The sequence below is a fragment of the Lissotriton vulgaris genome, chromosome 2_1 (assembly GCF_964263255.1).
Source record: "Lissotriton vulgaris chromosome 2_1, aLisVul1.2, whole genome shotgun sequence".
Lineage (NCBI taxonomy): Eukaryota > Metazoa > Chordata > Amphibia > Caudata > Salamandridae > Lissotriton > Lissotriton vulgaris.
This window is the reverse complement of record NC_141687.1, coordinates 1,417,180,217-1,417,194,004: the sequence shown is the minus strand read 5'-3', so window position 1 is coordinate 1,417,194,004 and position 13,788 is coordinate 1,417,180,217. Positions and strand designations below refer to the sequence as shown.

The window sequence follows — 13,788 nt, the reverse complement described above, 5'->3', positions numbered from 1 at the left end:
TCAAGCGTTATAGATCAGCTTGGGCTTGATGGTTGGGCTGGTGTCATCGAAGTTTGGATCCAGTGGGGGCAGAAAATGTCCACATCTTGAATTTCCTTGCTTCTTTGGCATCAGAGGGACTTGCATATAGAACCATCAATACCTTCAAGTCGATCTCAGCTAGTCCCTCACAGGTCGGTAATCATACGGTAGGGTAGCCCCATTTGGTGCAAAAGCTCTTGCAAGGCATTCGCCTTTCTCTTCCTTCCGAACCCAGCTACTCTATTTTGTGGGTAGTAAACAAGGTTCTTACCTTATAAGAACTCCAATAAATACCACCCCCGGAAGAAGCTATCGGCCAAGTTATCTACTCTTCGATGACTGGTTTCATGCAAGCGTGTCTCAGATGTTAGAGCACTAGGCAGAATGGGTAGAGTATTTCCCCCCGAGGGGGGTCACTTTCCATATTTCAAGGCCTACAAAACATAATTTTAGACTAGTTAATTATCCTTCTTTCCAGATTTCCAAAAGCTGTATGTTGTGAGGTATATAAAGAGTTATGAAGCTATGAGGATGGACGTGCGCCCCCATGGAGAGAGGCAAATGCTGATAGCCTTAAGGAAACCTTTCAAGGCGGTCTCTTCATCTACCATAGCCAGATGGGCCCGGTGGGCCATGCAGGAAGCTGGCATTGATACCAAGATATTTGGAGCTCACTCGGCCAGAGGAGCTATGACACTGAAGGCGTTCTCCCTTGGGGCCCGCCTAGAGGAGATCCTCAATGCAGTGGACTGGTGTTCACATTCGACCTTTAAGAGCTTTTATTTCAAACCACTCCCTCGTATTGTTTTGCTAGTTCTGGATAAGCTTCAAATCAGAGTAATCCTCGCCTCTGGTCCGGACACAGAATGAAAAATGTCCTAGCTATAGTAACAAAGTTTAAATTCTTGTAAGGACACGGAGGCGAGTATTAACCCACTTGTCATTGTATTCTCCCTCCCTAGAATAAGAAAGATTTACATTAAGGAGGGTAAACCTTACTTGCTTTTATAGTTACAAGTGTATGGTTCTCGTTGCTTACTGTAAAAATGTGGTTTTCTGTTGGATGTTATGTAAGGAACATTTAGGTTCCAGTTTCAAACATCTCTGTTCATTTTCCTCTAGGATCTGATGGGTCAAAACAGGAATTAAGATGCAATTATCCGTATGCAGTTGCAGGAAGAAAGAAGAGGCGACAACATCAACAAGGGACTACTATGGGGACCTTGCCTCAACAGATTGGACATTGCCTATTGGTGAACTGTTGACTTTTTCCCCAAGGTTGATTTATGGGAAATTAAGTCTTGTTGTTCTCTAAATTCTAAATGGCTACTGTTAATTAAAGTGACGAAAGAACAGCATAATTCTTGCCTCTGTGTCCTTAATTGAATTGAAACTTTCTGTTACGACAGCTAGGAAAGTTTTCAATACACGCTACAAAAATACAGTATTTAGCATTTCAATAAAGAATATAAATATCTGTGCTTGTCCGAGTGAGGTGAAAGATGCAGGGATCAACAGCCTCATCACAAACCCGGCATTTATAAATCGCAAAACTAGCCTAGCCCCAAACAGTGGCAGAGTTGTTTACAAAGAAACAGGATACGTAGCCAGGAAAGTACGAACAAGACTTGCAGAACTTTCACCATTTTAAAGCATAACAACAAATGCTACAAATACAGAAGAAAAGAAGCAATGAGTGGTGTGAAGAAGAAAGGTAAACAGCCTAGGATGGTGGGAAAATTATTAAGAGGGGGATTTTGATACCTCTCCTGAATTGCAGTACTGAGGGAGCAAGTCTCAGGTGCAAATGCAGGACATTCTAGAGTCTTGGTCCGTATGCTGAAAGTATGTTGGTGTGTTTTCAGTACAAGTCTTCTGGATTTCAAGTTTGGCCAGAGATATGTTGCTAGAGGTGACCAACTACCACATATGGTGAACTTAGAGACAAAGCAGACAGGTAAACTTGAGTGCTGTGTAGATAAATGTTTCATAGGGAGAGATGCTTGAATTTTTTTAAGCAGATGATTAGCAGAGCTGCTTTGCTAAGTAATATTTGGATTGGAATCCATCAGGACTAGACCAGTGAGCAATGTTTGACAAGGAGACTGCTTGCATTCTGGACCAGAATTTCAAAGTATAGCTGAATCAACTATACATGCTATTTTTCTTGATATGAACCTTGAACAGCAAAAAACGGCAATGAAAAATCCTAGGGATTTAATGGAGGATGAAATGAGAGTATTGAGAAATTTGGATACATTGAACAGTTAGATTCATAATTGAACCGATTTATATAAATCAGTGAAATTCCTCGTGCACGATTGTCAACATCAAGTTGGCAAGCATGAACGTGGAAATTCAACCTCCGGGCGAGATTTCTCAACAAGGGTGGTCAGATTTCTCATTGTGAGTGGTTGTGTATACTCTCGACCGCTTGCGTTGAGAAACTATCCAATCACGTTGAGAAAGCTGCCGCTCAAGTAAAAATCTACCTGAGTGGCAGAAAGGAAGCAGCGCCCGCTTGTGCTGTGCTAGGTGCCGTTCGTGATGATTGCACAGCGCGGATAAGCACCTGGAACTGAAAATCACTGCAAATGGTATTTATCTATTTGAAATCTGCCGCTCACTGAGCTCTGCAGAGCGAAGGTTTTTTTGCACTTGGCGTAGTTCCGCAAACTCCGCCCAGGCTTACTTACTTTAAACCAAAATCTAAGAGATCAATCTCAGCACAGTTACCAGAAATATGCTAGAGAGGAACATCATGGAATTCAGAACTTTTTTTGAAAGGTTTGTTGGAAAAAGTATTTTGTCTCATGTACGGAAAATGTGGTGACCACTGTGGCAGACTTCAAACTCTGAGAGCCTGGTAAACCAAGAAATCTGTACTTGGTTTCCCTATGTTCAACATTATATTCCAACTAAGATCACCATTCCCACATTCTTGAGAAAGAAAGAGTAAGGATACTTCAGAAGCAGACATCTTCAATAGAAAATCATGGGTTCAACTCATAATTTCTTGCAGAAGGAGTACAATGTCAGCATCATCAACGGATTATAAAAATCAGAAAATGCTTTATTCGATTTTAGAAAATTGATAAAATCATAAAAGCATCAGTTAAAAAGACAAATTCATACAGAATATACAGTTTAAAAAATATTTCAGGAATAAACAGCAGTCCCATCAGTGCACAATTTGATTTTTTTTGGTTTTCAAAAGAAATTACTAGCAAGTTATAGATTTCCTTTTCCTCAATACTTTTTAAAAAGCCAGTCATAATAACAATGCAATACACATTATCTAGTATTTGTAAGTATAGGAAAGTCGGACGGCATTGCTGCCATGCTCCCTGCTTCAAATAGGGTGAAATCCATCTTGAACGTTCCATAGCATAAAATTTACAAAGAAGGATCACGTGCATTGTTGTTTGTAAAGAAAGATTACCGGATGGGCAGAGGCAAAAATCCCTGGGCCAGTCATTTACAGCTGGAAATGGTACCAAGCGATGGAAGCTATCAAACCTAAACCTAGTCAAGATGTATCTATCATATCCCCCAATACACCAGACTAGGTAGGGCTGGATGTGATTGCTGGCCAGGGTCGTGCTGGATCACAGATCTTTTATTAATTTCCACTGCAATTCGAAGTGACTCGAAATGGTTCAAGCATAACATTTTCAGGTCTTTTCTGGATATGGAACACATGGACTCTGTCTAAACATAAAACACTGGGTGGTTCAAGTCATTTAGTTGTTTTCAAACATAGTTTAACCAGGGAATTTTTCTAGTATGGTCCAGCTGATTATCATTAACACTAACTTAAATGTTCAGAATACAGACCCTGTAAGTACAGGAACACAAATTTAAATCATGTAATTTCTGATTACCAACCCCAAATAGTACCCTTGAGAGGTGAGGTAGAATACTGGATATTCCAATAAATAGCTGAAACAAGTGGATAATATATCCCCAAGTAAATTAGGCTATACCCCCCCTAGGAAATAAAGGGGTGAGCCAGTTGAATATTAAAACGTAAAGCATTTAAAGATAAGTATTCATCAACCTTTCCCTTTACGTGCTGTCCAAATGGAGCTTTACTAATAGGCCAAAGTTCACACTGCATCTTACCACTAGTTATAGAGCCCATAGACAGGGAACAGCTTCTAACATACTGATGCATAAAATAAACTATTCAAGCAGTGAAAACGTGTCACATGAGTGAAAGGACAAAGTAATGTTCAAGTACTATTCAAGTTCCCATGTACAGGGATGTTTCTTCCTTGTTTCTGCCGGAGAGGTATTTTCTACAATGCCAAGGCTTTGGATTCCAGAAAGCCCCAGGTACCCAAAGACTGACCCTTTTGTCAAAATCTGGACCACTCAGTCCCAGGATATGGACTGCTTCCACACATGAACTTTGGTCATATTGGATGTTTCTAATCCTAAAATACAATTTTGAGTGGGAACCTGTTATCAGATCATATTCTCATTACAGAAGGTGGTCACTACTTCAATGCTCCTTTTGGCCAGATTTGACTGGGTTGACATAGTGGAATACTGAGATGTGATCAGACATTTCCTGGTTACCTTCACAATTTCTTCCTTTGCCACATAGAGGATTAACCCAGATATAAGAATCTGCAAAAGCACCTACTTCCTCCTGGATACTCACATTTCAGCTGTAGCTGGGGCTGTGGATCTTTGGAGAGTACCGTGATGTGATGGTTTTGGATTTGAGCAACACCATGACATACCCACAAGCAGAGAGTCACTCCACACTTTTAGCTGGTGAGGTCACAGGGTGACGGACTACACAGCAGGTGGGGATGAAGAATATTGATGGGCGCACTGGGTCAAGCATTAATCCCCGTGCAGACAACTGAATCAAATCAGGGCTGTCGCATTTTTGTCCAGACCAGATGGTATGTTGACACCTCTGTCTGTCTTGCTGAATGTCGGTGGCCAGTACCATGGAAGGGACCCACAGTCACAGGTGTTACTCAGCAGTGAGAGTGGAGAGAAGAGTGGGAGCCAGCACTGGCCCAAATCTTCCACGGATGTGAGGCATTGTCACTGCCAGCACTGTGCTAGAACCTATGGCAACATAGTTAAAGCATGCATTCTGTAGACAGTAATACGAGTTTAGCCATACTGCAAGGGTTCACCTGTTGCCAATCCCTTCCTATTTATCTTAAGGTAGCACATGGAAGCCTGCCCCACTCTTGGGTGAAAGGTGAAGATTGGGTTTCCCAAACCCCTATCTCTCCTCTTAAAAGAATCCCCTGGGTATGTATGTATGTATGTAATTACATTTATAGGGCGCACAGCTACCCACCGTGGGGTTTCCCGGCGCCAAGATGACAAGGTCTACAAGTCAAAAGACAGCTTATTGAGGGAAGAACCAAGTCTTCAAGTCCTTACGGAACTTGGCAAATGAGGATTCAAATTTCAATGTCACAGGAAGAGAGTTCCAGAGCTTCGGACCAAGGTGAGCGAAGGAGCGACCGTACATTCTAACAAGTCTGATCCGCGGGATCGAATAACTACCCAGCGATGAAGACCTGAGAGAATGGCGGGGAACGTAAGGGTGGACGAGGGGACAGAAGATATGGGGGCGCTAAACCCCGCTTGATTTTAAACATGAAACAAAGCGCCTTGAACTTTATACGGCTCTCTATCCGCAGCCAGTGTAAGTCCCGAAGGAAAGTTGAGATCGACTATCTCCTTGGGACACTGCAGAGGAGACGGGCAGCCGAATTCTGTACCAGTTGAAGCTTCCTCTGAATCTCCTGGCTGCCTCCCAAGTAAAGCATGTTACCGTAGTCCAGGCGAGAGATGACAAGGGCCTGGACCACGGTTCGTCTGGTAAAAGCTGGGAGCATCCAGAAGATTTTCCGCAGCCACCTTAAGATGGTAAAACAGGTGGCTGCCACACTGACTTCTAGTTGACACATAGATAGAGAATCATCGAACATGAAGCCCAAGTTGCGCACTTGGGAGACAGGTTGAGGTAGCGGACGCATTTCTGGGGGCCAATGTTGAGGGCCCCAAAGATGTTTGTCCTTACTTAGTATCACCACCTCAGTTTTGTCCCCAGTCAACTTCAAGAGGTTAGCCTGCATCCATTCAGCCACCCGACTCAGGCCTAGCTGAAGAGTGGCGGGAGAGCAGTCCTTGTCCGAGGAGAGTGTAAAGATAATTTGAGTGTCATCTGCGTAGGAGTACAGGGCTAGGGCAAGTCATGACAGACTGATGCAAGGCACACCTGACCTCAGCACCAATCTCCTGGCCTGATTCCCCGTGATCAAGAAACTCTGGGGACAGTGGAGACAACAGTAGAGTCAATGTAAAAAGCCAAGGCACTACCACTGAAGATGTTCAGTTAAGGCCCCACAGCATCACTGTTAAATTAGTGAAATCTCTAGGGAGAGACAAGGGATCTACCCTCCACAAACCTGATTCGACTCCCATCCCTTTGTACATTAAGCATTCAGGTGGAGAGTCAAAGCATTACACCACATTAGAGAAAGCGGTGCAGGAGCATTCTACCACTCAGGATCACCACAATGATTGAAAGAAGGGAAAACAAAATCTAAAAGCAAGAGGGTCTCCAAGACACTGCAAATCGTAGATAGTCATGGGAGGGTGTGCCACTGGTCAGAAGAAGACTAGGGTGCTTGTGAAATCTAGCGTGGTAGTGGCAGCCTGGCATGCTGCTCGCTAATGGGGAAAATATCTGAAGGGGAGATTTAGAATCACAAGTTGATGTCAGATGAGGAGATGCACCAACCAAAAAAGGTCAATATTGACTTGAAAGAGTACCAAATGAAAAAGGAAAGGGAGCTCTCTGTAGGTGTCAGGGATTTTTGTCAGGAATGGAGACCACTTGTCAAATGGTGTTGCGCAACCTTGAGTGTGCCCCAGGTTTGCTGCTGAGGGCCAGACCCAAATCATTTATGGGCTTGTAAGCATGCAGCTGCAATGTGTCTACCAACATGGGGTGGGGAGGGGCTTGGCACAGTAGTTGATCATTCTCATTTGTGGTGCAGGAGTTTGCCGAAGCCACTCCATGTTCCATTTGCGGTCTTCCTATTTCTCTGCCTGCCCATTGCTGCCCATTAGTGCACAGAACTGTCATATAGTAGAGAACAGCCAGGTTCTGCTTGTGACAGTTATTCTTCAGCCAGCAAGTGCTTCCACTCCGGTTCCTCTGAATCCACCCCTCTGGTTCCTGATGTGTTGTGCCAAGCGAGTACACATACTGGCAAGTTCTGCTGTTGAACTAACATATACTCCAATTGTGATGTGCTAAGCTGCAGCCTTCAAGGGAGCTGTGCAAGTCACCTCACAAGCTGCTAAGATATAAACCAAGATAGGAAAGCATCTTACAGTCTCAATTTCTTATTAAGTATGTAGAGTGTGTGTGTGTGTGGATGGATGGATGGATGGATGTAAGCAAGAAGGCAGCTGTTTGCTTGTGTTCACAGTTATGGCACTGTGAACAGCTCACAATAACTGAACCGAATTGCTTTTACTTACTTAGGCAAAAACATATAAGTTCAAAATTATGAATTGCAGGTTATATGAAGCTATTTGCATCCAGCATATAATTCTTTGCATGACTTCACCCAGACTGGAACTTGTAACCTACAGGTTACAAAACAATCCCTTAAATAATAGCATTAGAGCACTGAGCCATTTTACCAGGATAGGAACCTGAAAGTTACACTCAGCTCAGGCTGCAATGTACCTACTTCAGAGAACTGTTAGTATGGGTCTTCTCTGTACCAGGAGATCGCTCATTAAGTTACCCTCCTCTCTACTCACACAGATGTCAACCAAACTGCACATAGTGAACCAGGTAGTGCTGCTTTACATGCAGCATCTGTTCCATCTCTTCTACGTTTGAGGAATCATGTAAATGTGCGTGCTTTTGTGTCAGCACAACTTGTACTACTGCTGCTGTCATCTGTCAGAAACCTCTTATTGGTGTCAAGGACACTTGCACATATGTTGCAGCTGCTATGCCTGTGTTACGAGCTAGTGATTCTTGGAAACAATTCTAACTATACAAGAGTTAAGGCAATTAGCAATGCCTAATGCTTAATATGAATTCATATCTAGAAATCCTCCAGTAAATTTAGTATGGGTGGATTAAAGAAGTAGGGGAATTGTGCAGGGTATTGGGGGTTATTTACCTTGGGTTTTTAATCTCTCACGACAAATATTTAAACACCAAAACTTGTGTATTCCGACCCTTCATCAGTGAAGACAATTTTTTTTTAACAGCCAATGACTTGTAATAAAGTATACATACTTATTGAAAATGGGGCTCAAGTAATACAGAATAATTCAGTAACACTGGAGATATACAGCCTGATAGAATGGAGGCTGACAACCTCAAAACTATTCCTAAAGGTGTATTGCTTTTATGACCAGTGGTCAACAACACAAAAGTGACTTATCTAATGGATACAGTAATATGCCTAATAATGCTATTGAGAGAAGAATGAATTTTGTATGGTTAGTGTAAACTTGTTTCTTCAGACATTACAAATATATTTATCATTTTTTGCAAACTTTAATCGAATGCAGAGGCGTTCAACGAAGGAGGCAGAAAAAGAGCAAGCTCAGATATACTAGGACAGCAGACAAAAACATAAAAAGCAAAAAATTATTATTGATTTAGGAGAACTAATGTAGCTAGAACACAATATATTGAAAAGTCCCAACAAATATACCGCTTTTGTTTTTACTGTGGAGTAAAAGAAAAAGTAATTTACCTTCACTAATGCAGTTACTTATAGATACTCAAACTCCAGATTCCTCACCTTTCGAGTACAGACACACACACAAGACTGTATCCGGAACGTTTTTAACCATTTCTGCCACAGGCAGATAGGTGATGCCACCTGACTCTGTGGTAGCCATACTGCCTACATAAAATACAACTCAGAGCCCTAGTTAGGCACCACCCTTGAGCACTGTTGGTTTGTCTTCGCCACTCAACACACTGGGTCAGTCTGCTACAGTGACCCTGTATGAAATCTAACTGGAAACCTTTCCAGAACCCTAAATGTCCAGTTTAAAGACCAGAGAGCACAGAGGAAATAAGCCTGTGAGGTTAGGTAAACCTCACAGGTGAATTCTTCGAACCGCAGATTCCTGCAGGGCTGGGCGTGGGGTGGAATTGCCACCCTGTGGACTTGACTTTCAAGACAGTACTATCTGGTGATGGTGTCTTGTAGGATCCGGGCAAATATCAAACAATGGAACGCCACTAGCCAGTGCTATAGTGACAGTCTTTGCGATGGGGGAATGTGCCTGAAGCCTCTCAAGACATTCCTTTTTGGCCAGGTCATAGCAGTTGTTTATGCACCGGATTATCTACCTAAACAAACTATGCTTCTGAGATCACCTTTCCCTCCAAAGCACCAGCAAAGCAGAAACACTCTCAGCGGTCACCCACTCAGTGGCCCTCAGTGCTATGACGCAGCAGCTACGCTATTTTGTAGACAGAGCACATGGGTAGCGAGAAGCAACACAGAGGGTGCGGGTAGCAGGAAGCAACACATGCCATGGGTAGCAGGAAGCAACACGGAGGGCACAAGTAGCAGGGAGCAGCAAAAAGCGAGAGTAACATGGAGCAGGCAAGGGACAAAGACACGAGCAAGAAAACAATGCAGAGGAGAAGTACACAAGGGTGAGAGCAACGTGGAGGGGTGGGGGGGAAGCACCCAGGCGAAAGAGCAATACGGAGAGCGGCCAGGGGAGATAAGTATATGACAGAGAGCTGGACATGCACTCTCATGGAGTGCTTAACTCAAAAGAAATCAGTAGTGCTTGTAAAGCAAGCAGTGGAAGGATATAAGTAATGCATCCACACTCCAGGGGAAGGACAAACAGAAGTGGAAAGAAAGCCCACACCAGGTAATAAATAAAAAGCAAGTAAATCAGAATGACATTAAGGCCAATCAATACTAAGCAATGGTAAGGATATAAGCCCACTGTAAGAGGACAATTGTTTTTTCACCAACAGAATGTGCTGACTGGTAGGACAGACCTAAATATTAATTCCTCTATTTGGATTCAACTCGTGAAGACTCTCCTCCCTATAAGGGTGTGGTTGAGCAAAAATGTCAGAGTGTGTTATATGCGGTCACACGTGGAAGGGCAACACCGCCTTTTCCAAAAGATAAGCACAAGACTGAAGCACCAATTTGTCAGTTGAAAAGGAGGTATATGGGAGGTGCATTGACAGAGCTGGTAGCTCATTGACCCGTCGCACAGAAGCAACTACAATGAGGAATACAATTTTAATGGTTGGCAATGTCAGAGGGAAACGGTGCGTTAGCTCAAAGTGTATGCACATGAAAGATGTGAGGAACAACTTAAGGTCCCATTGGAGTAAAATAATGGGCATAGGAGGGCGGTGATCTGAATAACCTAGGTTGGTCATGCAAAAACAGACAGGTAAAGGGGACAATAAAGAACATTTAGTGGTTCCCACAGCAAAGGATTGCCAGGGCAGTAACTAAACTATCAGAACATCAGACAGCTTGGCCTGAAGAGGGTCAACCAGACAGGGTCTACACCAGTCGACAAACTCGCACACCAACAAAAATGCATGGGCTTCTTGATGTGCACCAAACCACAAGGATAAGATCCACTATTCCAGCAGATCAAATCCCACTGAAATGAAGCCATTCAATCTCCATGAATCGAGGCGTACTTTGTGGAGATTCAGAGCAGAATTTGGTCTTGTTGCCAAGACAGGAGGTCCTCCCAGAGAAGGAGCAAATGCTTAGGCTCAGCAAGAAAGGAGCAGAAAACTCTCCTGACCCAATCCGGGACTATCAGGATGAGTTGAGTTCAGTCCTTCTTGACTGTCTTCAGAATTCGGGACAGACGTAAAAAGGTTTACAGAAGACCGGAGTCCCACTGCAGGCGGAATGTATCTCCCGTGAAACTGTGAGGCTAACACTCTAGGATGTCTTAAATCATCACACTACATGTTCTCAGCAGTGGTAAAAAGGTCTACCAAAGACACCTCCCTGGACGAAGATATCTTGAATGACCTATGGATGCAGAGAGCACAAGATGACATCAGAGTTCATCCACTCCGGCATTTAACAAGCCCAGTAAATGATGGGTCTTTAGACATACCCTTTAGATGTTGCATCACATCCAACACTGCAGCGATTTTTGGCATAGAGCCAACGACCAAACAGCGATATTTTTGCTGCAGTACCACATGGCACAAAGGCTTCAGAACAAACCGCATAGCTTGAAGCTCCATGTTTCACCTCAATTCCACTGGGGACCAAAAGCCCCCGATCTACACTTTTCCCAAGTGACTGCACCAGGCCAGGGATGATGCATCCGTCAATACGGTGAGCTCTGGATTGGCAGGGAGAATAGCCTGCCGCTGTGCAGCAACCTCTCTAGAGCCCACATATGCCATTGGGAACATCAGGATGCATGAGACGAAGAAGCCTCAGAACCTTTCACACAAGATCCAATCACAGCCAAAAAGGCTCAAATCATAAGCTGAATATGCCAGATTCAATTTGGAGATGGAAAGGCCTCACATGCAACCTTGTCCAGGATAGCTCTTATTCCGGAAATCCTGTGCATATGTTGCAGGTGGAATTTCGATGGAAAACCCAAGGGATGATAGCAGGGTGACTTGTTTCTAGGTGGTCTGCGACTGACTGCGGCAAGTCTGCCTTCAGCAGTTATTCATCAAGGTACTGGAGTATGTGTACGCCCCGACAAACGAGGATTGGCTGCAACCAACATCATGACCTTTGGTAACACATGGGAGGGGATAGGGATGTAGGGATGTTAAAGTAAGACTGAAGTGTAGGCTCAATGCCATTAGAAGTAAACATCAGAACCTAAATTATGGCTACCAAAGGTTACTTGGTTGAGAATACAATGCATTTAAGTGAGACCATTAATCTATTATGAACCATTATGCACAAAATTTAACAAAGCAAAAAGAATATACCCAATACTAGCTCACCAATGAAAAAGAACATCTGATCAAAATTTAAAGAGCAAAAGTAACTCACCTCATGTGCTAACATCTTATATAGCTCTTCTCGCGTCACAGAAATTCTCTCACGATCGGTGCTGTCTACAACAACTATAACAAACTAGAAAAAGAAAGGTTAGTGCTTTTGGAGTCTATGTAAGTAATCCCACAACCCTTAATATAAGAGCTTCAATGCCTAAAGTTATAAAAGCAACAAACTTCACAACACATTCACTGTACTATACATTCTTTGAGGCATGAAATGAACAGCCTTTGTTAAGCTCCGATTTCTTCAAAAGGCAGGGATTTGTTATAGTGTGATACTGTCATCATAGAGCAAATCACAGCCATCTAAGTATCAGTAATAATCAACTGTGATGATATAGGCAGATCTCAAAGTAGCTTCTTAGATGTACCCAGAACACAGACATCAAGAAGGAATACTGGGGGAAGGAGAATATCAGAAAAGTTGGGCTTTGAGATTAATTTAAGAGCAATGACTGTCATTTGGCAGACCTTGATGTAAAATTGCCAGCATACATATTTAAACAATCTGGATCCAACAGATGGATCTTAGAGTGTGCCTGGTTGATTATTTGGTGGAGAGCCTTTGAGACAAATGGGTAATCCAGAAATATAGTCTCACAGGAAAGATTGGCAGTTTTAACCTAAGTCCATCTTGCTTTAGGATCAGAGGTGGTGTGGACGGAGTAGAACATTTCACCAGCTTCAGAATGCAGCATAATACCGGAGCCCAAGACTGATAAAGGAACAGAAAAACAGAGCATCTCTTCAAGACAGCAATATTTAGAATTTTACATCACCCCACAGTAGGCATAAAGAGTCATTAAAATCTGGTATTTTAATCTAGTCTAACTAACTAGACACTATACAGGAACAAAAGTAATGATTTCAACCTCCAGCTGCATCTTCAGCAAATTGTGCCAACCAAATAATATTAAACACATGCAGATTCACAGTCATAGCTACATGTCCCATGGCTTGGCTGAAATGGACCAAATGGTTGTGTTTTTCTGCAACTCCCCACACTTCTGCAGTCCTAACTGAGCTCCTAGATATCACTCATGCCATGCCCATGCTTTATACGGTGTTGAGAGCTGATACACAAAAAAAATGTTTTGCTGGTTTGGCAAGTCTGGGATAAATAACTGGAGACACAGTTGATTGATGGGTAGTGGAACCAAACTTGAGCACATGCTCAACTAATCTCTAGTAATGGGCGGTTCACAATTAATATGCTTAACTTTTTTATGTCGCACTTATTGAAACCTTTTATTTAGAATTTACTCAGAAAGACTGTCAGAATACCCCAAATGCGAAGAGGGAAGAACTGATTTTCTTCACACGACATGGACCTGTGACCAATTGCAACTGTACTGGCAAACCGTGAAAACCGTGTGATAATTTGAAATTACCATTGAAATGTCAATTAGGCATGGTCTTCTTAATATTGTGCTTAGCGCTTAAGAAATAGAGAATGAAATATAAATGTATATTGCTGGAAAAACGCTGTATTGCTATTTAGTGCTATGGCTTCTTACAAAAAGGATCTCTTGCAATGGCCAACTGCAGAGGAAACTAGGATAAAAATGGGCTGGATGAATAACAAGCTACCAGATTATCTGGAATCCTGGTCTACAATGCTTTATACATTGATGCTGGGGACTGACAAGGTAACCGGGGGACAGATGTTATAAATGAGCGATCTG

At 42.8% G+C, this 13,788-nt stretch overlaps 1 protein-coding gene across 1 annotated transcript in view; it reads right to left on the bottom strand.

Annotated features, from left to right (window-relative positions):
• Nucleotides 1-13,788, bottom strand: part of ARL5A (ARF like GTPase 5A) — a 231,107-nt gene that overhangs the window by 52,369 nt on the left and 164,950 nt on the right. The window contains exon 4 of the mRNA XM_086957191.1: nt 12,096-12,179. Coding sequence (XP_086813317.1) covers nt 12,096-12,179 — 84 coding nt within the window. The remainder of the gene's footprint in view (nt 1-12,095; nt 12,180-13,788) is intronic.